At 33.8% G+C, this 25916-nt stretch overlaps 5 protein-coding genes across 8 annotated transcripts; all 5 read right to left on the reverse strand.

The window, feature by feature from the left end:
- On the reverse strand, window positions 1-1257 carry LOC132170103 (FBD-associated F-box protein At4g13985-like). The gene is made up of 3 exons (XM_059581009.1): window positions 766-1257; window positions 397-555; window positions 1-294 (listed from the first exon to the last, which is right to left on the reverse strand). The coding sequence occupies exons 1-3, from the start codon at window positions 1255-1257 to the stop codon at window positions 1-3; spliced, it is 945 nt and encodes a 314-aa protein (XP_059436992.1).
- A 2433-nt stretch (window positions 1258-3690) lies between these two features.
- LOC132170104 (F-box/FBD/LRR-repeat protein At5g56420-like) lies at window positions 3691-5943 on the reverse strand. The gene is made up of 3 exons (XM_059581010.1): window positions 4972-5943; window positions 4078-4233; window positions 3691-3975 (listed from the first exon to the last, which is right to left on the reverse strand). Exons 1-3 carry the CDS (start codon window positions 5941-5943, stop codon window positions 3691-3693), a joined length of 1413 nt encoding a protein of 470 aa, XP_059436993.1.
- A 5168-nt stretch (window positions 5944-11111) lies between these two features.
- On the reverse strand, window positions 11112-13841 carry LOC132168496 (F-box/LRR-repeat protein 13-like). 3 transcript variants are annotated; one of them, XM_059579486.1, is made up of 5 exons: window positions 13770-13841; window positions 13357-13545; window positions 12549-12912; window positions 11663-11818; window positions 11112-11570 (listed from the first exon to the last, which is right to left on the reverse strand). In XM_059579486.1, the coding sequence occupies exons 2-5, from the start codon at window positions 13527-13529 to the stop codon at window positions 11280-11282; spliced, it is 984 nt and encodes a 327-aa protein (XP_059435469.1). In that variant the 5' UTR covers window positions 13530-13545; window positions 13770-13841; the 3' UTR covers window positions 11112-11279. The 3 variants fall into 3 exon arrangements, with proteins under 3 accessions (XP_059435469.1, XP_059435467.1, XP_059435468.1); XM_059579484.1 differs by having other exon boundaries at window positions 12549-13545; XM_059579485.1 differs by having other exon boundaries at window positions 12549-13563; window positions 13770-13830.
- LOC132170106 (F-box/FBD/LRR-repeat protein At5g56420-like) lies at window positions 13542-17038 on the reverse strand. The gene is made up of 5 exons (XM_059581011.1): window positions 16685-17038; window positions 16325-16564; window positions 15312-15407; window positions 15027-15167; window positions 13542-13601 (listed from the first exon to the last, which is right to left on the reverse strand). The coding sequence occupies exons 1-5, from the start codon at window positions 17036-17038 to the stop codon at window positions 13542-13544; spliced, it is 891 nt and encodes a 296-aa protein (XP_059436994.1).
- Window positions 17039-18966: 1928 nt separating this feature from the next.
- On the reverse strand, window positions 18967-22920 carry LOC132172006 (F-box/LRR-repeat protein At4g14103-like). Of its 2 annotated transcripts, none has more exons than XM_059583429.1 (4): window positions 22719-22920; window positions 20645-21635; window positions 19531-19686; window positions 18967-19438 (listed from the first exon to the last, which is right to left on the reverse strand). In XM_059583429.1, exons 2-4 carry the CDS (start codon window positions 21617-21619, stop codon window positions 19154-19156), a joined length of 1416 nt encoding a protein of 471 aa, XP_059439412.1. In that variant the 5' UTR covers window positions 21620-21635; window positions 22719-22920; the 3' UTR covers window positions 18967-19153. The 2 variants fall into 2 exon arrangements, with proteins under 2 accessions (XP_059439412.1, XP_059439413.1); XM_059583430.1 differs by lacking the exon at window positions 22719-22920 and adding an exon at window positions 21861-21948.
- Window positions 22921-25916: the final 2996 nt, after the last annotated feature.

Consider the following 25916-nt stretch of genomic DNA (forward strand, 5'->3'; position numbering starts at 1 on the left):
CTAGAGTATGAAATCAGGAAAGGGTTGTTTCAAAACCATTTTACAATTGTGTGACCGTTTAGGGAGCTCTCTCAACTGTTTATAAAACTCTTTTTGCAACTCTGAGTCCTTTGCAAAACGCTCTGAGCAAGTTAAAACTATTTCATCCAACATAATTGCATTATCGAGCAAAATCTTTACTGCAGAAAGCTCATGATCATATCCACCATACTTATCAATTTTAATGCACTTGAGTTGTGACAAGAAACATGGAGGCACTGGATTCAATATTCCATCTGACTTAGCAACGATCCCCTGAATTATCATTGTAAATGAAATTTTTTACTCTTCATGGTAAATCAACAATAAGATGTAACAGATACAAGATAGTAGACATTGTAACTTAGACGAGGTTACCTCAGAAAATTTCAGTGTCTTAAGACAAGGAAATTTTTGCAATAACACCAGTAGTGTTGCACAATGAATATCTATTGACATTCCAATGAACTCCAAATCCATCAGGTTATTGAACATAGGCATCTGAGGTACGAGTTCTTTCCCATATATTACCATAACCTATGCACAGGATAAAGCAATGCAATGAGAAGAGTAAATTAGAATTGTAACTTTCCTTTATATGACAAAGTAATTGGTTACCCTTTCCATTTTTACCACTAAATCATACCACATTTATGGAAGCAATGCAAAGGAGGGCTTAATTTTTCCACCATTATGTTGATATGTTGCAGTAAAAATTGCATTTACAAAAGAGAGAAGCAGGCATACCTTAACCACAGCAAATGAAAGTTGTAGGAATTCTACGTTGGAGAGCCCTGCAAGAAGCTTATACATGTGATGAGCAATTTGTTTTGATTGATTAGGGTAAGTAAAAATCTCTGCCTTTTTCAATGAGACTGAGTTATATAAGCAATAGTGGCCGAAAAGACTCCTGTAATAAAATTCTTTGAGAGACTCTCCAAAAATCATAACCTCACAAACATCCCCATTGCTTGATCTTCGTCTCTCATATTCCCTTATGCTCACATATTCCCTTATGCTCAGATATTGAAGCTTGGGAGCAGAAATAGTCACAGCCTTGAGATCCCCCCAGCTGCAGTTGTGTAATTCCAGCTTCTCAAGGAGTGGTGGAGCAGACAGAAGCTGCTGGATTGAGTACTCATCCGAAAACGTTACACGTTTCATTGTCAAGATCTTTAGATTTGGGAAGCAAATTGTTCTCTTAGCAGGCAATGATCCATCAAAAACTAGATTGGACATAGAAGCCCACAGGTATTCCCACCTTTTAGAAAGTAGGCTTGTCCTAACAGCTTCCTTTTTTGGAAGAAGGGAAAGGATGTCTAGAAGAACATCCTCAGGCAAGTTTCCTAAGCTTTTGCTGTTCTCATCAATGTCCTGTTCTTCATTCGATTCCTGCTTCTTTTGGGGTTCTTGAATAACTGAATTTGCCTCCATAATTCTGATGGTTTCCCCTGATACATCCAACACTAGTTTTGTCTATAAAAGGCTATTTCAGCTAACAAACAAGAATTGATAGATCCTCAAACAAAACACCCCATTATTTACTTATTGATTTATCTCAGCCCTTCTTATTCACATTCTAAAGCATGAACTTCATACGACAAATAAACAACAATTAAATTGAGTTCTTGTTTATTTATTTTTTTCTCAAAATTACTTTCATGCGTGCGCAAAAAACTTTAGATTTTCTAAAGGAAATCCAACATAAAATTCTTTTAACACTAAGGGTCCGTTTGATATTGCGGTTTCAATAAGTACGATTTTAAAAATAGCATTTTTAAAAATAGCGTTTTTCGTTATTTTTTAAAATTGTAAAAACGTTTGGTAAAACATGTTAAAAAGTATTTTTTTATTAAATATTTGTTATGCGAATTCATGATTTTAGTTTAAATTCAAACTTTTTCAAATAAGCATCCCCTAGTCTGATTATTAAAATCACAGATTTTTTTCCTATTTTAAATTAGGTGCCTTTAGAATCGCAGTACCAAATGCCTTATGATTTGCGATTTCTTTTAAAAACGTAAATTATTCTTACAAAATCGCAATTTCAAATGCACCCTAAACATTATTTCTATTCAGATATTGTCAATACGATAAATCTGAACCACGACTTAAAGTTACATTAAAAACAAAGTAATGTAATAAAAGCAAAAACAAAGGCCGGATGATTACCGGTCAGGCCACTGGCGGGAACTAAACGACGACGCTTCGCGTGGGTGGATTGTTTTCTCGGTTGGAGAGCAGTGAAAGAGAACCACAAGGGGAAAATATTCGGTGGAGCGAACGTGTTTTGTAGGTCTGTTTTTGTGTCATGGAAGCAGAGGAGGAAGTTTAAGGTTTTAAGGTTAAACTTGTAATTGTGAGGAGTCTCTTTAGGTTTAATATTTAAATATTAATTAAATAATATTTATTTTAATATTAATTATTTTTTGTTTTAAAAATTATTCTTCTCACTTTTTAGAATGCAAAATTACTTATTAAGTTTTTACATTCGAGATTTTATAACATTCTCTTTTTAATTGATAATATGTTGATCTTAGGTAGGGTTTTATCAATTTTAATTTTGAAAAACTTCTTTATGCAAAAGTTTGTAATTGAATAAAATATTTTAGAAACTTTTCATCTTCTAGCATTTATTTATTTATTTGTTTTTTCATTTGATTTTAAATGTAGAACACAATCTTCTAAACTTGATCATCTCCAGTTAGTTATATTGAAGGGGTCCTCAAGGGGTAGCTCAATCGGCTGTGGACCACGTCTTATAAAGCGGAGGTCACTAGTTCGAATCTCCCATCTTCCATTCCTTGTGTGAACATGTCAAAAAAAAAAAAAAAAATCTAAGTTTTGTAATTCTTTCTCAAGGAGTAGCTCAATCGATTGTGGACTACGCCTCATAAAACAGTGGTCATTAGTTCGAATCCCTCCCTCCCACTTCCCTTGTGTGGACATGTCAAAAAAATAATAATAATAATAATAATAAATAAATAAACTGTACTATTACAATATATTTCTTCTTATGATCATAAATCATGTAATATAGAAACTCTATTCAAATAGGGATTTCCCTTTCTTTTTTTTTTTTTTTTAGAGTGAATTTGCAACAAGAGAGAAGAAAGGGAAAGAATCAATAAAGTTGCACATGCAACCCACAATCTCACCTTTTTTTTTTTTTTTTTTTTTTTTTACATATCCGCACAAGAGAGAGAAGTGAGATTCGAACTAATGACCTCCGCTTCATAAGGCGTAGTCTCCAACCGATTAAGCTATCCCTTGGGGACTCACAACCTCAACTTCACCTTGCTACCAAAGAAGTAGCATTGAGCTAACTGCTAAAGCTCATTGGTTTGCAAATATGAATTACCATTACTACATATTTTTCTAACAATCAAAGACTGAAATCAATTTCCAAAGATAACATCATAAATGACACAGAATTAAGACTAACAACGAGAGAACCAAATAGAAATAAAAAGCAAGACTAAACACAAAATTGGGCATAAGCTTATAGCTTGGAGGATTTAAAACTAATTATCACCAAATTAGCACAATCGAACATTCCATAACAGCAAGTTACCTAGGCAGCATAGAAGGTCAACAAGCCATACTTTTACATGTTCCAAAAAAAAATAGGAATTAGTAGTTTTTTTTCTAGAGTAAGAGCTCAAGAAAAAGTCATTCCAAAACGATTTTACAATTTCGTGGCCCTCTAGGGAACTCTATCAACTGTTTGTAGAAATTCTCTAGCTTTTCTAAGTTTCCTGCAAAATGCTCTGAGCAAGTTATAATTATTTCGTCCAAGACAGCTGCATTCTTTAACAAAATCTTTAACGCATAAAGTTCCTCCTCATCTCCATCATAACTACCAACTTCAATGCGCTTGAGATGGGACAAGAAACATGGAGGCATTGGCTCTAGTATCCAATCATCTTTTTCATGATCCGAGGAGAGAGTGATCCCCTAAATTATCATCACAAACTAAAAGTGTTAGCAACGCTAATAAATCAACAATAAGATAAAAGATATACACAATGGTAAAAATTGAAGTTCAGGTGAAGTTACACTTATAAATGTCAGAATCTTGAGACAAGGAGATTTTTGCAATATCTTCAATATTGCTACACTATCAAGATCTGCTTGGTTCCAATCCCATGTCAAACTTATCAAGTTATTGAATATGGGCATATGAAGTAGGAGTTCTGCTGAACATTTGAGATACTGAGAACAGGATAAAGCAATTGTATCAGTATCATGATCAATAATTATGAGATGAGAAAAAGAAGAATAGAATTAGATGAAGATGAAGAGGGTAAAAAGTCATCTGGAATTTTGGTAAGTGGTAAGAGATTGATGAGATTAGGGTAAGATATAGGTTCAAGTCTTACCAAGCAAAAGAAAAAGAATTTTGTGCTTAATTTCAATATCACATAGCCTAAGAATAGAACATAAACCATAGATGGAAACTTTCATCATTCAAAAGAAACTTTCATCTCTCCATCTTCGATCTTCTCATTTTGCTCACTGTTAAGCAACATCAGCTCCAGACCTACATGACAAGGCAACCAATTCCATTCTTTTTAACTCATTTTCTCTTTTGGATTGATATTCATTCTCTCATTTTCATGAAGTCCATAGGTATGCCCACCTTTTACAAAAGTCTAGATTGGGAACCTCAGTGCCAATCATTACACCAAGAACTAAACAAGTGGATAAACCCACAGACAGTGGTTTGCAAGCAAGAGTTAAAACAATATTGAATATGATGAAATTGGTTGTCAATTTGTTGATCATATTATTTCAATTTGAGTTTAATCTGCATTATAGTTGATTATTCAGAAGTCTAGACTCTTTATGTTGATCATATTATTATCTCTTTATGCAAGTAATGCAGAGGAGGGCTTAATTTTTCCACATTTACACTAAAACTTATATTTATAAAGAGAGAAGTAGGCATACCTCGACTATGTCACAAATAAGTGTTAGGAATTTTGCGTTGGAGATCCCTATAAGAAGCTTATGCATGCGATAAGCAATTTTTTTTGATGTCTTATGACGGAAAATATGAATCTCTGCCTCTTCCAGTGAGAATGACTTGGATAAGCAATAGTCTCTGAGCAGAAAACCACTGTAATAAATTTGTTGGAGACTATCTCCAAAAACCATAACTTGACAAGCATCCCCATGACTCAGACGAAACATCTTACTTTCATCTATGGTCAAGGAATGAAGCTTGGGAGCAGAAATACTCACAACCTTGAGACCCACCCACTTGCATTCATGTAATTGCAACTCCTCGAGGACTGGCAGACTGGAGAAGAACTGCTGGGTTAAGTATTCATTTGAAAATGTAACATTTTCGATGGTCAAAACTTTTAGATTTGAGAAACAAATTGTAGGGGAAAGCTTGAGGATATGGGTCAAATTAAGGTGTAATCTTGTCACAGTCTTACAAGTAAACAAGCAACTAGGCAGTGAGAATACTCCTTCGAAGTTATCAAGCTCAATATACAACACTTGAACATTATGCTTTACTGCAGTACAGATCCAAGTATTAATACGAGATGCATCACGCAGCACATCACAACAGAGACAGAATAGTTTTATATCAGAGAAGTCACGAAGACAGAGCACCCTTTCCACAAAATTCATGAAAAGTGTTCTCTTAGCAGGCTCATATAGTTCAAAATCTAGATTGGGAGTAGAAGTCCATAGGTGTTCCCACCTTTTACAAAGTAGGCTTGTCCTAACAGCATCTTCTATTGGAAGAAAGGAAAGGATGTGTCGAAGAAGCTCCTCAGGTAAGTTACCTATGTTTTTGCTGTTCCCATCAATGTCCTCTTCTTCATTCAGTTTCTGCTTCTTTTGGGGTTCTTGAATAAGAGAAGTTGTCATGGTTCCCCCTGATACATCCCATACTTTGTCAGACATAGCAATATCTACAAAAGGCTATAGGCCTGTAATGGGAACTTTGCAGAAACACATTGACACTGACATACAAAGTTACAAACATGAGCTAGTGCAAAATCTTCACAATTTTCAGAATCTTGACCAGATTCACGGATCTTCATACAAAAGCACCCCACTATTCACTTATTTATTTTTCTGGGTCTTTCTTATTTACATTTTTCACATTACCAAAATCAAGTAAGGAACAGAATTTCTAACGCATGCACTTCATACCATGGATAAATTGTAAACGACCCATTTGGGCAATCAAAATTACATTTCGTTACAATCTAATCTACAATATTTGATTAATGTTAGTGTGATAAATCTGCACAAAATCTCAGCATTTGTGACCAGTTCTTTAACTTTTTTCTTAATTCATTGCATTCTGTTAATGGGATAAATCTGAACAAAGTAACCCTAAAAGCACATAAGCAAATCACATAAGGAAGAATCAAGAATGCTTAAGGATCATAAAAACAAAGGTCGGATGATTACCACTCACGCCACTGGCTGGAACTAAACGACCGCGCTTCTCGTGGGTTGATTGTTGTTTCGATTAAACGGCAGCGAAAGAGAACCACAAAAGGTGTTAGATTTGGTGGAGGGAATGTGTTTTATAGGTCTCTTTTTTTGGCGCGGAGAGCATTCCCTCCAAAACCCGAGCAATTGCTTTTCTAATTGGACAACACGACATAGGGAAAAAAAAAACACAAAACCAAAAAAAAACAAAACAAAACAAAACAAAACAAAAAGGGCTGTTAACTGCTGTATCTTATAATACCAAAATTTTAAAGCATGTTCCAAAATTTAAATTTTTTTAAGGTATTTTATTATATAAAATTTTTTTTCAACTCTTTTTTTTTTTTTTTTTTTTGACATATCCGCATAAGAGGGAAAAAAATGATTTGAACTAGTGACTTCCGCTTTATTAGGCGTAGTCTCAGCCGATTAAGCTACCTCTTAGAGACTTCAAATCTTAATTATAGTTTGGACGTTGCCATATCACTATCTACCATTTTATCAAGTCGATATTTTATTGTATTTTAAAGATAATATTTACTGATATAACAAATATCTAATGATTTAATTTGAAAGATGTAAATACTGATATTATATAGTATCCAAGTAAATATAATAAAAATGTAGTCTCCGGGTGAAATTGGACTTTATAAGTGATTCTAAAGAAACTCAAATTTGGGGTGATAGTGCAAATTTAACTAGTGTTTTTCCGGGATCGTGATAAATGGTATTAAAGCTACCTTATAGTGTTATGTGTTAATGAAGCATTGCATGACGTGGCTCTATCGATGACCTCAAGGATTTAAGAGGGGAGATTGTAATTTCCCAATCTCATATTAAGAAAATGAATAGTTCACATAGAGTAGGACCAGTAAGTGGTTTTTTAAAAACAATCATAAATACTAAGTCTCACATTGCTTAATTATTAAGTGAAATTGGATTTATAAGTAACTCTTAAAAAAACTCCAAATTAACAAATTCTCTTGAAGTGATAGCGTAAATGCGGCTAGTGTTTTCCCTAGATCGTTATAACTATGATTTACCTCTTCTCTACCATTTCATGGAAGTTTTTTCAGATAGATATAGAAAAAAAGTTAAAAAGACGAACAATCAGGTAAATTAATTTTTCACAACCCCAAAAGATCACAATGAGGTTTATTCCATAGTAGCACACATAATTGAGAATTTTGGAGGATTCAGAGCAAACACTGGACACATAAAATTGAGCATAAGCTTACAGTTCGGAAGATTCAAAACTAATTATCTCCAAATAGGACAAACTAACATTTCATAACAGCAAGTTACTTTTATATCAGAGGAGTCCCGAACATAAAGCACTCTTTCCACAAATTTCATGAGAAGTGTTTCCATACCAGGCAAAGGTTCTCCAAAATTAAGATGGGGATTAGAAGTCCAAAGGAATTCCCACCTTCTAGAAAGTACACTCGTTCTAACAGCATCTTTTATGGGAAGAAAGGAAAGAATGTGTGGAAGAACCACATCGGGTAAGTTACCAAAGCATTTTCTTTTCCCATCAATGCCTTGTTCTTCATTCAGTTTCTGCCTTTTGGGCTTATGAATAATAGAATTTGCCTCCATATTCAGACGGTTGCCCTATAAATTATAATCCCCAATCACAAAAATTCAGCAAAATACAGGAGCTTTAGGAAGGGAAACATTCTCAGGTATACACACGGACTATAACAGAATTTTCAACGTTATAGAATCTTGGCCAGATTGAAAGATCCTTGTTATAATAAAATAAGATAATAATTATTGAATAACTTAATTTTACAATTGTACCACATAAATTTGAATAAATAAAGAGGGGAAAATACATTTTACCCTCTGAACTATCTATCCATTTGCACTTTGACCTTTAATGTTTAAAAAGTGACACTCGACCCCTCCAAACTTTCAAATTGATGCAATTCGACTATTCTGATTTTTTTCTTCCCAAAATGCCCCCATACCAAGTTAAAAAAAAATAATAATAAATAAATAAAATAAAATAAAATAAAATTTTAAAATTAAGGGGTGGCCGGCCACCCCTAGACCGGACACCCCAGGCCCAACTGGGGTGACCAGCCACCCATTAATTTTTTTTATTATTATTTTTTAAATAATTAATTATTTTTTTAAAAAAAACTTGGGATGGGGGAATTTTGAAAGAAAAAAAATGTCAAAATGATCGAATTGCAATAATTTGAAAGTTTGGGATGGTCAAGTGTCACTTTTTAAATATTTGAGGTCAAAGTGCAAATAGGTAGATAGTTCAGGGGATAAAATATATTTTTCCCAAATAAAAACGATTATAGTAAGCAAAAATAAATCCAAGACTAATATGACAAACATCTTACATATTCGAAAAATATCTATGCCAAACAATCCATGGGTAAAATAAGGCAAGATGGCATGAATTATAATCCTACAGAAATGATTGGGGAGATAAAATTTCAAAGCATGTGGGCGAGAAAAGTTGGAAATCAGATAACAAATACTGAAATCTTAAAGAATGTAGAACGATGGTTTAAGGACGATAAAAACAAAGGCTTGATATTTACAGCTCATGCCAATTATTGCCACCGGCGGGAACTAAACGACGTCGCTTCTCGTGGGTTGATTGCTGTTTCCGTGGAGAAAAGGGATGGGATTTAACGGATGGAATGGTTTTTATAGGTCGATTTTTTGGCGGGGAATAAGGATAGGAATTCCCTCCAAAACCTGAGCATTTTCTTTTTTATGAGTGAATTTGCAACCAAGGGAATAGAAAAGGAAATAATCAGTTACATAATCCCCAACTTTTTTTTATCTTTTTCTTTTTTTTTTTTATTTTTTTTTTTTAATGTTGGGGAACATCTCCAAGGTAGTGCCCTTCGGACCCACCCCTGTAGAGTAAACCCCGGTCTCGTGCATCGCACCCTCAAAAGTTTTCCTACACAAAACTGGTTAAATCGCATGAATTATAGTCCCCTTTCTAAAACCACAAAATATACATTTTTTTAGGAAACTTCACTTATTCTCATGAAGTTTTATCATATCTACAATTACTTCAAAAACTTAAAAAATTTTCAATTTAATATATCTATCTTTCATTTTTTTTTAATCCAAAATTTTCAAAATACCCATTTTCTTTTAGGAAAAAAAAAAAAACAACGGCAAGAATTTAAGCGAAGTTAAAATTTGACAAAATTTGCAAAAATAATTATGACGGAATTTTTAAAAAAGGTTTAGGGGAAACTTCACTTTGGCTCCTTGAACTTCCACGCAATTTGATAAACCCCTCCAAACTTTCAAATATTTTACTTTGGACCCATAAACTCTCAATTTATATCTTTTTGGACCCTCTCTGTTAGTTTTCAACGTTAAATTCAAACGGAATGAATTTTTATGCCCATTATACGTTAACTCGGAAACTACTATTTTGGGCTCCAAAACTACAGCACCTACCCAGCCCAAAACGACACGGTTTTGGGGCATTAAAATTATCTTTTTTTTTTTTTTAATATATATATATATTTTTAAAAAGGCAAACTATTAAAAAAAGAATGAAAAAAAAAACAAACAAAATCGGTGTGGCTGGAGCCACCCCCATGGCCGGTCTGGGGGTGGTCGAACCACCCTCATGGCCAAGGCAAAAAGGCCAAAAAGGAATTTTATTTTTATTTTTATTTTTTTATTTTTTTAAAAAAAGAATGGGTTTTGGGCTTTTGGGGGTGGCCAGACCACCCCCAAGGGCTTGGGGGTGGTTTCGGGCCTTTCGGTCCCCCCCCATACCGGCCATAGGGGGTGGTCCGGCCACCCCCCAAAGCCCAAAGCCCATTCCTTTTTTTTTTTGGCCTTTTAGGGATGGCCAGACCACCTCCTGGCCATGGGGTGGTTCGACCACTCCCAAATCGACCATGGGGGTGGTTGGAGCCACATAGATTTTTTGTTTTTTTTAATAATATTTTGCCTTTTCTTTTTCTTTCTTTTTTTGTTATTTTTTTTTTTTTAAAAAAAAAGATGCCCAAAACAATGTCATTTTTGGCCAGGAATGGGTGCTGTAATTTTCGGTGATTTCAAAATTTCAAGTGAACTGAGTGAGGGTATAATGCGCATAAAAATACAAACCGTTTGAGTTTAACGTTAAAAACTAACAGAGGAGCCCTAAGTGAGAGCAAATCAAAGTCCAGTGAGTTTTGAAAGTTTAAGAAGGATTTGTCAAAATAAGTGAAAGTTAAGAAGGCCAAAGTAAAATTTTCCCAAAGATTTACATACAATTTTTTAAAAACATGGGTATTTTGAAATTTTGACAAAATTAAGAAAACAAATCCTAACAAATAGATGAAATTAAAAAAAAATTAAAAGATTGATACACTAAATTGAAAACTTTTGGAGATAATTACAAATGCGGGGACAATTTAAAAGGCTAAGTAATTTTTTTTTATTATTTATTATTTATATTTTTAAGTTACACTTGTAGAACATGAGCCCACAACCTCACCCTTCACCTTGTTGCAAAGGGAGAAGCATTTGAGCAAAAGCTCATTGGTTTGCAAATATGCATTACCAATACAACTCTTAAAACAAAACAAAACAAAAAATTGTAAGGAGAGCTTCTCAAATGACACTGAATTAAGGAAAAAAAAGTGGGGCGAGAACCAAAAAGATAGCATGCGCATATAGCATTGAGGATTCAAACCTATTATCACCAAATAGAACAAATGAAGATTCCACAAGTTAATTTAAGGTAGAAGGCCAACAAAGCAGTACTCTAACCTCTTTCAAAAATACAGAAATATAACGGCTTTTTTTTATACAGTAAGAGCTCTGATTTTACAATTTTGTGACCTTCTAGGGAGCTCTAACAACTGTGTCAATACCTTCACTTGCCTGTCAAAGTTCTTGTCATAAGAAGCTGGGCAAGTTATATTTATTTTGTCCAAGACAACTGCATTCTTTAGCAAAATTTTTACCGCAAGAAGCTCCTTCTCATGGCCAAAATAACTACCAATATTAATACACTTGAGATGGGACAAGAAACATAGCGGCACTGGGTCCAATATCATATCATCTTCTTTCCGATTCAAGGACAGACTGATCCCCTAAATGATCATTGTAAAATAAATATTTTATCAATCATGGTAAATTAGCAATAAGATGAAACGGATACAAGATAATAGACTTTGAAGTTTACCTCAGAAAAGTTCAAAGTCTGAAGACACGGAGATTTTTGCAGTATCTTCAATAGTACTGTACAGTCAAGATCAACTCTGTAGTCAACGATTATCAAATCGATCAGGTTATTGAACATAGGCATATGAGGTAGGAATTCTGGAGAATCACTCAGAACCTAAGCACAAAAGCAATGCATCAATAATTAAAATGTTTCCGGGAACAAGCAAACAAAAATGATAAACACATTATAAACGCATGCTAGGATCATGGTGAAGAGTGATTAATAATTAAGAGATGAGCAACAACAAGAGTAACTTAGAATTAAACAAAAAACTAATCAGTAATTTCCAATCACTCGCTTATGTACGTAGAAAGTCACATGGATTTGGTAGTAAGAAATTGGATGGAATCGGAGTAAGATTTGGGTTCAAGTCTTACCAAGCAAAAGAATAAAGATATTTTTTTTCTTTTTTGGGCAGAAGGATTGTGTTTAACATCAATAACACATAGCCTAAGAGTAGGAATATAAACCACAAATGGGAACTTTCATCATTCAAAAAGAAACCATCAGAGTAGCACCTATCCAATGGTTTTCCAAATGCTATGCAGAGACTAATTCCGTCTGGTTGCATTACTTTCTAAAAGAAATAAAAGGCAAAAAAATAATAAATTAATTTATGAATTGCAAACACTTTCCTTTGAAATCTCTATCAATTCAAGTATTGCAAGATTATATTATAGCTTTGACCACTTGATTTTGTAAGCATTATAAAAAATTACATAAACGAGAATTCTCAGCAATAAAGTAATTAACATGACAAACGAATGGAGAGCCCTATAAGAAGGTTCCACAAGAATTCTCAGCAATAAAGTAATTAACATGACAAAGTAATTAACAGGCATACCTTAACCATGTCAGAGGAAAGTCTTAGGAGTTCTACGCTGGAGAGCCCTATAAGAAGGTTCCACAAGAAACGACCAATATTTGTAGGTCTATCATATTTAGATTTAGTAACAATCTCTGCCTTTTCAACTCTGAATGAATTATATAAGCAATATTCGGCAAACATAAGACCCTTGTAATAAAATTCTTTTAGACTATCTCCAACAATCATAACCAGACACAAATCACCAGATCTCTGAATATCACCATCTTGCACCCCCATTTTGAATATGCTCAGTGAATTTAGCTTGGGAGCAGAAATGGTCACAAACTTGAGATCCCCCCAGCTGCAATCGTCTAATTTCAACTCCTCAAGGACTGGCAGACTAGAAAATAGCTGCTGGGTTAAGTACTCATTCGAAAATGTAAGATATTCGATAGTCAAAATCTTTAGATTTGAGAAACAAATTATAGTGGGAAGCTTGAGTTTACGTGCCCACATATTAAGGTACAAGCTTGTCAGTGTCTTACAAGTAAACAAGCAAGAAGGCAGAGAAAACACTACATCGCAGTCTCCAATATAAATATCAATATTCAACTCTTGAACATTATGGTTTAATGCTGTAGAGATACAAGTATAAACACGAGATGCATCATGATCAAACAGAACATCACAACTGAGAGCGAATCGTTTTATAACAGAGGAATCACGAAGACAAAGCGCCCTGTCCACAAAATTCATCAAAAGCTCTGTCTCCACAGGCTCACTCTTATCAGATGTGTATCGTTCAAAATCTAGATTGGGAATAGAAACCCACAGGAATTCCCACCTTTTAGAAAGTACGCTTGTTCTAACAGCATCTTTTGTTGGAAGAAAGGAAAGTATGTGTCGAAGAACCTCCTCAGGCAAGCTACCTAAGCCTTTTATGTTCCCAGAAATGTCCTCTTTTTCACTCAGTTTCTGCTTCTTTTGGGTTTTTTGAATAACACAAGTTGTCTCCATAACTCATATGGTTCACCTTGATACACCAAATACTCTGTCAGATACTGGAACATCAATAAAAAGGCTATAGGCCTGTAATGGAAACTTTGTATAAACACACTTAACACTCAAATACAAACTTACAAACATTCAGTTAAGAAAATGAGGATTACAAAGGGATTTATTTCAGCTACAAACATGGGCTAATGAAAATTTTTCGCTATTACTTCAGCATAATAAAAACAAAGGCTGGAAACTTACCGCTCAAGCCACCGGCGGGAACCAAACGACGGCGCTTCAAGTGGGTTGCTAGGTGTTTGGGTTGGTATGAAGAGAATAGAATAAATATGGGATGGGAATTAATGGAGGGAATGATTTTGTATAGTATTTTTTTTTTGGCGGTAAAGAGGATAAGAATTCCCGCCAAAACCTGAGCATTTGCTGACATATTTGCTGTTGCTTTTGGGTTTGGAGAAAATAATGTAAGGCAAAGTTCTGTTGGGGCGATGCCATATTACTATTTATCATTTTTAATGACTTAATATTTATTATGTTAGTATTTTCTAAATTTCATTGTTTTTTAAAAGTGATAAATGTTGATATATCAAAATTCCAATCATTTAATTTGAAAACAATTTGTTGGGACAGGGTTTCGGTAAGTGATTATAAATAAACTCAAATTTGGGGTGATAACGCAAATTTGATTAGAGTTTTTCCTGAATTGTGATAATTGGTATTAAAGCCACCTAATAGTGTTATGCGTTACTGGAGCATTGCATGACGTGGCTCTATCAATAACCTCAAGGGTTTAAGGGGGTGATTGTAATAACCTAGTCTCATATTAAGAACATAAATAGCTCACATAGAGTAAGACCAATAGGTGGTTTATAAAAACAGACATAGATACTAAGTCTCACATGCTTAATTACTAAGTAAAATTGGACTTTATCAGTAATTTTTAAAAAAGCTCCAAATTGCCGAATTCTCTTAGAGTAATAACTAAATGCGGCTAGCGTTTTTCCTGAATTGTTATAACTATGATTTAACTCTTCTCTATCATTTTATGGTAGTTTTTTTTTATTTATTTTTCTGGTAAATATAGCCAAAAGTTAAAAAGCCGAACAATGGGGCAAATGCATTTTCCACAACCCCAAAAGATCACAATGAGGTTTATTCCATAGTAGCATACATAATTGAGAATTTTGGAGGATTCAAAGCAAACACTGGACACATAAAATTGAGCATAAGCTTACAGTTTGGAAGATTCAAAACTAATTATCTCTAAACAGCACAAACTAACATTTCATAGCAGCAAGTTACCTAAGTAGGATAGAACGCCAACAAACCATACTTTTACATATTCAAGAAAAAGGAATTAATGGCTCTTATCTAGAGAAGAGCTCAAGGAAAGCATTTCAAAAAGATTTTACAATTTTGTGACCCTTTAGGGAGCTTTATCAACTCTTTGTAGAAATTCTTTTGCTTCTTTAAGTCCCTTGCAAAATGCTTTGAGCAAACCACTGCATTTTTTAGCAAAATCTTTAACACAGAAAGCTCTTCCTTATCTCCAGAAGATCTAATTACTTCAATGGTCTCGAGGTCTGAAAAGAAACATGGAGGCACTGGATCCAGTATTATATCATCGTTCTCACAATTGATCTGTCAAATTTCATTTCAAATTAAATGTTTTAGCCAACATGGTATATATGGAAAGATTTGTGATGGTTAACATTGTAGCCTAGAGAAGTTACCTTTAAAATTCAAAGTTCTAAGGCAGAGAGAATTTTGCAATATCTTCAATACTGCTGCACAATCTAGACTTAATGACGCCAGTTCCAAATACATCAGGTTATTGAAAATAGGCATATTAGGTAGGAGTTCTGCTGCATATGTGAGAACCTAAGACCAATATAAAGCAATGCATCATAATTAAGAGACTTCAACGGGACAAAGCAGATAAAAATGACAATCGCATAATAAAAGCATGTTGGTACAGTAATGAAACAACAAGAACAATAACTTGGAATTAAAGACAAATCTAATGAGTAATTTCCAGTCATTTTCTAATATTAGGTAAAAAGTCACTTGGCCTTTGGCTCAAGTTGTAAGAGATTGGATAGGGCAGATAAGACTTAGCTTCAAGTTTGAAGAAGACTGATTTGGCTTTTACTATCAAAGACGTGAAGGAATTAGGAAGGAAAAAGAAAATTACGAGAAAACCAAAATTACAAACAAAGGGACTAAGGATCTAAACCCTAAAACTCTGATACCATATTGTAGTTTGCAAGAACGGTTTAGACACAAAAGTTCAACTTGTTACATAGCCCACCATGCATCTTATTATATAGGTTTAGGAAAATTTAACAATGATCAAAATATCCTAAAACCCTAATGATTCACAAACCTTAATAACTTTTCTAACAGACACAAAGCCTACATTAGAACATAGGCAATATATAGAATCTCTCACCATTCACATAGAAACCAAGAGTAGAACTTATCCAATGATTTTCCCATTCTGATACCAAAACTAACTCATTTAGTCACATTTCTTAATAAAAGAAAGAAAGAAAAAAAAAAAAAAATGAAGGAGCAAATATATTATTGTAGTCTTGTAGACAAGGGTGGAACTAGCTATATGCTTCGGGGGCAGTAGCTATCCACTACAATGTTCTTCTAACATGTGTCACAACTCAACGAGCATTAAAGCATAAATGGTAGTTTCACCAATTCATTAAAGGGGGCTTAATTTTTCCACCATTATGTTGATACAAATACATTAAATACTCAAATCATAAAGAGAGAAGCAACCGTACCTCAACACCAGAACCTTGTAGTTTTAGGTCTTTTACATTAGGGAGCTCTGTAAGAACCTTAAACATGCGGTAAGCAACTTGTCTTGCTCTCTCATCAGAGTAACTAACATCAATTTCTACCCTTTCGAGTGAGAATGAGTTATATAACCAATATTCATCGCAGAATTCACCAGCGTATAAAAATTCATTGAGACTAGCTCCAAAAATTGTGACCTGACAACAATCAGAATCAGTCGGGTTCTGCATATATATCATCTTCCACAATGGTTAGAGAAGAAAGCTTGGGGGCAGAAATACTCAAAACTTTGAGACAACCCCATTTGCATTTGTCTAAACACAACATCTCAAGGACTGGCAGACCAGAAAAAGCTGCTGGGTTGTGTAACCATCCGGAAATGTAACATCTGTGATATTCACTATATTTAGATTTGAGAAACAGATTATAGGAGGAATTTTGAGGATACACGGTATATCAAGGTTAAGGATTCTCAGTGTCTCACAAGAAAACACACAATGAGGCAATGAAAAATTTTCTCTCGAGTCCCAAAGGCAGAGACTCAAAATTTGAACATTACGCCTTACTGCAGCAGTGATCCATGACTTGACACGAGATGCATCACATTTCACATCGAAATCAATAACGAATTCTTTTATATCAGAGGAGTCCCAAACATAAAGCACTCTTTCCACAAATTTCATGAGAAGTGTTTCCATGCCAGGCAAAGGTTCTCCAAAATTAAGATGGGGATTAGAAGTCCAAAGGAATTCCCACCTTCTAGAATGTACACTCGTTCTAACAGCATCTTTTATGGGATGAAAGGAAAGAATGTGTCGAAGAACCACCTCGGGTAAGTTACCCATACATTTTCTTTTCCCATCAATGCCTTGTTATTCATTCAGTTTCTGCCTTGGGTTTATGAATAATAGAATTTGCCTCCATATTCAGACAGTAACCCAATATCCCCAATACTTCAGAAAAATTCAGCAAAATACAGGAGCTTTAGGAAGGGAAACATTCGCAGCTATAAACATGAACTATAACAGAATTTTCAACGTTACAGAATCTTGGCCAGATTGAAAGATCCCTGTTATAATAAATAAAATAAGATAATAATTATTGAATGACTTGATTTTACAATTGTACCACATAAATTTGAATAAATAAAGACGATTATAGTTGTTGAAAAAAAAAATGTTAGAATCTATATTATTTCCTTTGTTAGAATATTTTATATTTCCGTTATTTAATTTGTAATGTAGGGTTTATCTCTTTCCTTATGTATTTTAGGATTTAATTTGGGTTTATTGGTCACTACTCATTGTCTCTCTATAAATAAAGAGTTATGTAATATTATTTGATATAGTGAATATACATGTAGCCCATACGTCTCTCTCCGCTTCCGCTCTCTCTTTTTATTTCTCTTTCATATTTTAGTTTATATTTTATATATATTTTATCATAGGCTCTGATACCATGTTGAAATATATATAAAATATAAAAATGCTAAAATATGAAAAAGAAATAAAAGAGAGAGGGGAAGAGGAGATATTTTACAAGATACTTATATCTTGTAAATAAGTGATACCATGTTGAAATACATAAGATTTGATTTGGTCTCACCCTAATTAACTGGGTATTTTCTATATTTCATTGTGTTTTAGAAGTCATAAACGTTGATATAGCAAAATTCTAATAATTTATTTTGAAAACAATTATTGGGACTTGGGACTAAAAAGGAAAATCTCCACGATAAAATACTTTAAAGCATTTTCTAGAATCTTGATTTGCAACAAACATTTCTATATTTAAAATGTACTATTAGAATATCTTTAAAAGGTCATAAATCATGTAATTTAGAAACTAGTTAGAAACCATGCATGACACTAACTATTTCAATCTATTCAAATAGAGATTTATTTTTCTTCTTTTTTATATGAATGAATTTGCAACCAAGGGAAAAGAAAAGGAAAGAATCAATAACATAGATGTAATTCTTTGCTAGTGCGCGTCCCCTTTCTAAAACCGAAAAATTCACTTAACCCCATAAGCTTTCATCACATTTAAAACTATCCCATAAACTTAAAAAAATCTCAATTTAGTATATTTATCATTCAATTTTTTTCAATCCAAGATTTTCAATATGCCTATTATTTTTTTTAGGAAAAAAATAAATAAATAAAAAATTGCAAAAATTTAAGCGCATGTTAAAATTTAACAAAATTTGCAAAAATAATTACAATTTTGACAAGATTTATATACAATTTTTTTTTAAAAAAAAAAATAATGGGTATTTTGAAATTTTGACAAGATTTATCGAAAAAATCCTAACAAATAGATGAAATTTAAAAAAAGAAAAAAAAAGATTAATATGCCAAATTAAAAGTTCTTGGAGATAATTACAAAAGCGAAGACAATTCAAAGGCTAAGTAAATCATTTTTTAAGTTACACACTCAGCAGAAACATGAACCCACAGCCTCGCCCTTCACCTTGTTACAAAGGGAGAAGCATTTGAGCAAAAGCTCATTGGTTTGCAAATATGCATTACCAATCGAAATTCTACCTCTTTACTCCATCTTAAACAAAAAAAAAAAAAAAAAAAAAAAATTGTAAGGAGAGCTTCTCAAAGGACACTGAATTAAGAAAAAAAGGGAGAGAACCAAAAAAATAGCATGAGCTTATAGCATCGAGGATTCAAAACTATTATCACCAAATAGAACTAATGAAGATTCCACAAGTTAATTAAGGTAGAAGGCCAAGCAATATTCTAACCTCTTCCAAAATACAGAAATTTAACGGCTTTTTTTTAGAGTAAGAGCTCAAGAAAAGCTCATTCCAAAATGATTTTACAATTTTGTGACCTTCTAGGGAGCTCTAACAACTGTGTCAATACCTTCACATGCTCCTCAAAGTTCCTAGTATAAGAAAACGGGAAAGCTATAATTATTTTGTCCAAGACAACCGCATTCTTTAGCAAAATCTTTACCGCGAAAAGCTCCTTCTCAAGGCCAAAATAACGACCAACTTTAATCCACTTGAGGTGGGACAAGAAACATGCCGGCACTGGGTCCAATATCATATCATCTTCTTCCCAATTCAAGGACAGACTGATCCCCTAAATGATCATTGTAAAATAAATATTTTATCAATCATGGTATATTAGAAATAAGATGAAACAGATACAAGATAATAGACTTTGAAGTTTACCTTAGAAAAGTTCAAAGTCTGAAGACATGGAGATTTTTGCAGTATCTTCAATAGAACTGTACAGTCAATATCAACTTCATTGTCAACGATTATCAAATCGATCAGGTTATTGAACATAGGCATATGAGGTAGGAATTCTGGAGAATTACTCAGAACCTAAGCACAGGACAAAGCAATGCATCAATAATTAAAATGTTTCCAGGAACACAGCAAACAAAAATGATAAACACATTATAAACACATGCTAGGATCATGGTGAGAGTGATTAATAATTAAGAGATGAGCAACAACAAGAGTAACTTAGATTAAACAAAAAACTAATCAGTAATTTTCAATCTCTCTTATGTACTTAGAAAGTCCCATGGATTTGGTAGTAAGAAATTGGATGATCGGAGGAAGATTTAGGTTCAAGTCTTACCAAGCAAAAGAATAAGGATTTTTTTTTTCTTTTCTTTTCTAGGCAGAAGGATTGTGTTTGATATCAATAACACATAGCCTAAGAGTAGGAATATAAACGACAAATGGGAACTTTCATCATTCAAAAAGAAACCATCAGAGTAGCACCTATCCAATGGTTTTCCAAATGCTATGCAGAGACTAATCCCGTCTGGTTGCATTACTCTCTAAAAGAAATAAAAGGCAAAAAAATAATCAATTAATTTATGAATTGCATACACTTTCCTTTGAAATCTCTATCAATTCAAGTATTGCAAGATTATATTATAGCTTTGACCACTTGATTTTGTAAGCATTATAAAAAATTACATAAACGAGAATTCTCAACAATAAAGTAATTAACATGACAAACGAATGGTTAAATCACAAAAATAAAACTTTCTATGAAATTGAAGAGAAACAAAAAAATATAACATAATTGTTCTTTGAAGTTGGCAAAGAATTACAGAATCATTCATGTAACATCTATCACAACTTAAATAGAATGGTAACTTTCCTTTATATGAATTAGCTTTACCCTTTAGTTGGTACCCTTTCCAATTTTACCACTAAATCATACCACTATGGAAGCAATGCAAAGGAGGGCTTAATTTTTCCACCATTATGTTGATATGTTATACAGTAAAAATTGAATTTAAAAAGAGAGAAGCAGGCATACCTTAACCATGTCAGAGGAAAGTCTTAGGAGTTCTACTCTGGAGAGCCCTATAAGAAGGTTCCACAAGAAACGAGCAATATTTGTAGGTATACGATCATATTTAGATTTAGTAACAATCTCTGCCTTTTCAACTCTGAATGAATTATATAAGCAATATTCGGCAAACATAAGACCCTTGTAATAAAATTCTTTTAGACTATCTCCAACAATCATAACCAGACACAAATCACCAGATCTCCCAATATCATCATCTAGCACCTCCATTTTGAATATGCTCAGTGAATGTAGCTTGGGAGCAGAAATGGTCACAAACTTGAGATTCCCCCAGCTGCAATCTTCTAATTTCAACTCCTCAAGGACTGGCAGACCAGAAAATAGCTGCTGGGTTAAGTACTCATTCGAAAATGTAACATCTTTAATAGTCAAAATCTTTAGATTTGAGAAACAAATTGTAGTGGGAAGCTTGAGTATATACGACCACATATTAAGGTACAAGCTTGTCAGTGTCTTACAAGTAAACAAGCAAGAAGGCAGTGAAAATACTACATCGAAGTCTCTAATATCAATATTCAACACTTGAACATTATGGCTTACTGCTGTAGAGATCCAAGTACAAACACGAGATGCATCAAGCAGAACATCACAACAGAGAGTGAATCGTTTTATAACAGAGGAAGAATCACGAAGACAAAGTGCCCTGTCCACAAAATTCATCAAAAGCTCTCTCTCCACAAACTTTCTCTTATCATATGTGTATCTGTCAAAATCTAGATTGGGAATAGAAACCCACAGGTACTCCCACCTTTTAGAAAGTACGCTTGTTCTAACAGCATGTTCTGTTGGAAGAAAGGAAAGTATGTGTCGAAGAACCTCCTCAGGTAAGCTACCTAAGCTTTTTATGTTCCCATCAATGTCCTCTTTTTCACTCAGTTTCTGCTTCTTTTGGGTTTTTTGAATAACACAAGTTGTCTCCATAACTCAGATGGTTCACCTGATACACTCAATACTCTGTCATATACTGTAACATCAAGAAAAGTCTATAGGTCTGTAATGGAAACTTTGTAGAAACACATCAACACTCAAATACAAACTTCCAAACATTCAGTTAAGAAAATGAGCATTACAAAGGGATTTATTTCAGCTACAAGCATGGGCTGATGAAATTTTTTCACTATTACTTAACGATAATAAAAAAAACAAAAGGTTGGATGATTACCGCTCAAGCCACTGGCGGGAACTAAACGACGGCGTTTCTCGTGGGTTGCTTGGTGTTTGGGTTGGAGGGCAGCGATAGAGAACCAAAATGGGAAAACATTTGGCGGAGGTAACGTGTTTTGTAGGTCTGATTTGGTGGAGGAGATAAGGAAGTTTTAGGGTTTTGCAGACATTGAGAGGTTGAGATTCAAAGCTGATGAAGGCAGAGAAAATTCATGGGTGACGAGATATTGGGAGATAGCTGGAAGGCATGCGGAGGGAGTTTAACGGCTCAGATGAAGAACACGTGCAACACATCGGAAATCAAACGCACAGTATAGGGAAGTGTATGAGCTGCTTTGGAAGGGAACGCCTTGGGGGAGTGACGATTCAGTTAATGCACTTTGGGCTTCTTTTGGAAGGAAAGCATGAATGGCAGCATGAGATAGCAAGTTCCTTTCTTGACTTTCTCATAACAAATATTGACAGTTCTTCATACAAAACACCCCATTATTCACTGATTGATTTTTCTGGATCTTTCTTATTTACATTTGTAACATTATCAAATTCAAGAAAGGAACATAATTTCTAATTCATGCACTTCATAGCTGATAGCATGGATAAACGGTCAATAACTTGAGTTCTTGTAAAAAGTTTAAGCAATCAAAATTTACGAGATTTGATTAATGTTAATGTGATAAATCTACACAAAATCTCAGCATTTCTCACTAGTTTTTCTTTTAACTTTTCTCAATTCATTGCATTCTGTTAATGGATAAATGATAATCTGAACAAAGTAACACTACAAGCACATAAGCAAATCATATAAGGAAGAATCAAGAACGCTTAAAGATCATAAAAATAAAGGTTGGAAAATTACCGCTCGTGATACTGGCGGGAACTATATGACGGCGCTTCTCATGGGTGGATTGTTGTTTCGATTAGAGGCCAGCGAAAGAGAACCAGAAAAGGGTAGGATTTGGTGGAGGGAATGTGTTTTTTAGGTCTCTTTTTTGGCGCGGAGAGCATTCCCTTTCCCTCCAAAACCTCAGCATTTGCTTTTCTATTCCCTTTTGGTTGGAGGAAGGAACATAAAAATTAGCCTGCTGCTCTCTTCTCTCTCCACTCTCCCGAGAGATTATTATTAGGATTAAATACTAAATATCTCTTGGGGTATTGTTGCTTTTTTTTTTTTTTTTTTTTTTTTTAAGGATTTGATTTTTATTACAGAAGGTTTATATGATTTTGATAATAGACCAAATTTGTCCTTCTGTCAGTTGACTTAACAGAAGTCCACATGAACTAATCAAATATTAACACATAGCACCTACTTAAATTTTTTTTTTTTAATTAAAAAAATGTAACTTTTTTTTTTTAAAAAAAAAAAAAAGCGGCCACCCCCTTGGCCATTTGGCCACCCCCATCTGGCCGGATGGGGTTGGTCGAGCCACCATTGGAGGTGGTTTCGGCCACCCCCTTGGGCACCAAAGGGGTGGCTCGGCTACCCTCATCCGGCCAGATGGCCACCCCTAATTTTTTTTTTTTTAAAAAAAAAAATATTTTTTTTAATTAAAAAATATATGTATGTGCCACGTGTCAACATTTAATTGGTCCACGTGGACTTCCGTTAAGTCAACTAACGGTCAATTGACAGATGAATAATTTAGTCTATTATCAAAACCACAGGAACCTCATGTGATAAAAATCAAACCCTAGGAGAGAAAAAAGAAAGCAATTAAACCCTAGGGGTATTTAGTATTGAACCCTTATTATTATTATTATTATTTTCTCGAGTAGCGGCGCCGCCATTCCTTAGTCCACGTCGCCCCACCTGGTCGGCTCCCTCTGGCCGCTTTACATCCCTTGCAGCTGCACTGTTGTCGATTCTACGGTGATTCTCAACTCTAGAATTTTCCAAGCCCGATCTGTCGGCCTCCATTCCTCCCCAACTCTGAGGCGCCATACCAGGGCCCCAGCCTCCCTACCTTGCCTTCCGATGACACCATCCCTGCTTGCCATGTTCCAACTACCACACTGTTGTGTGGTCCTCACATGCCAGCGCGTATATCTCAATATTTCACATGTTGGCGGGTGAATCTCACACACCGCTTGCCTCCATTTGAGCTTCTACCAGATGCTCTTCCGCCCGCCTCCATCCACCTCATCCTCTGTTTAAATTGCTGCTCAATGGGCTTTTTTACTGCTTTCTTTATTTTTCATGTGTTGTGTGGTGTCTTGAATGAGAGATGCTTCTATGCGGTCATGGAAAAAACATGAGTTTTCTCCCTTCAACTAAAATACTAATACCTCATACACATTAAGAAAATAAGATAAAAACACCATATAACAACCAAACTATATTTAAAATGGATAAATGTAAAATTGGTACTTGTGGTTGGACTAAATTATAAATCATTCTATGTGGTATAACAAATAATTTATAAGCCCATGTAATTGGCCTAAATTACGAGTCTCTCCATGTGGTATAAAAAAATAATTTATAAATCCTTAGAGTAGGCCAAAATAAAAGTTTATTATTTAAAATCAATTTCTGTTAAGTAACTTAATAGAATCTGTTACTTTGTCACTACAGTAAATCAATCTAATCTCTTTTATTCTCAAAATTTTACTCCGTGCATAAACCTCCCTCATTTTCATATTCCTGGCCAGGAATTTGAGAGCATTTTGTGAGAATTTAACAGGCACATTTTGTAAAATGGCTAAAGAAGATAAAGATGGGAGAAGGTTATGCATGAGGTAAAATTTTGGAGAAATAAGATATTACGTTAATTCACTATAGCAATATGACATGGAGTAGGGGCTAATATGTAATCTTAACTTGTGTCGTAAAATGATGTGAAAAATCTTAATTGTTATTTTTTAAAGTCAGAAAGTAATAATAACACGTATCGCGTTTTTATTGAGCATGACATAGTAAAGTGACAGATTTTGTTAAGTTCTTTAACGAAAATTGATTTCAAAGAGTAAACTATTATTTTGGTATACCTTGAGGTCCTATAAATTATTTTTTATACCACATGAAATGATTTATAATTTAAGCAAACCACAATGACCAATTTTATATTTATCTCTATTTAAAATGTACTATTAAAATATCATTAAAAGGTCATAAATCATGTAATATAGAAACTAGTTAGAAACCAAGCATGACACTAACTATTTCAATCTATTCAAATAGGGGATTTTTTTTTTTTTTTTTTTGGAACGAATTTGCAACCAAGGGAAAAGAAAAGGAGAGAATCAATAACAATATAACATAGATGTAATCCTTTGCTAGCCCACATCCCCTTTCTAAAACCGAAAAATTCACTTAACCCCACTTAATCCCATAAACTTTATCACATTTACAATTATCTCATAAACTTATTTTCAACCCAAAATTTTCAATATACCCAATTTTTTTTTTTAAGAAAAAGATAAATAAACTTACTTTCAACCCAAAATTTTCAATATACCCAATTTTTTTTTTTTAAGAAAAAGATAAATAAAAACAATTGCAAAAATTTAGGCGCGGGTTAAAATTTAACAAAATTTGCAAAAATAATTACGACTGAATCTTTAAAAAAGATTTATATACAATTTTGAAAATTTAACAAAACAATCCTAATGGATAGATGAAATTAAAAAAATAAAAATAAAAATAAAAGATCGATACACTAAATTGAAAGTTTTTAGAAATAATTACAAATGCGACAACAATTCAGAAGCTAAGTAAATTATTTTTTAAGTTACACACTCGGTAGAACATGAACCCACAACCTCACCCTTCACCTTGTTACAAAGGGAGAAGCATTTGAGCGAAGGCTCATTGGTTTGCAAATATGCATTACCAATAGTAAATTCTACTTCTTTACTCCCATCTAAAACAACTCTTAAAACAAAACAAAACAAAATTGAAATGGGAGCTTATCAAATGACACTGAATTACGAAAGAAGAAAAAAAGAGAGAACCAAAAAGATAGCATGAGCTTATAGCATCGAGGATTCAAACCTATTATCACCAAATAGAACAAATGAAGATTCCACAGGTTAATTTAAGGTAGAAAGCCAACAAGCA

Source organism: Corylus avellana, chromosome ca2, assembly GCF_901000735.1.
Source record: "Corylus avellana chromosome ca2, CavTom2PMs-1.0".
In the NCBI taxonomy this organism is placed as follows: Eukaryota; Viridiplantae; Streptophyta; class Magnoliopsida; order Fagales; family Betulaceae; genus Corylus; species Corylus avellana.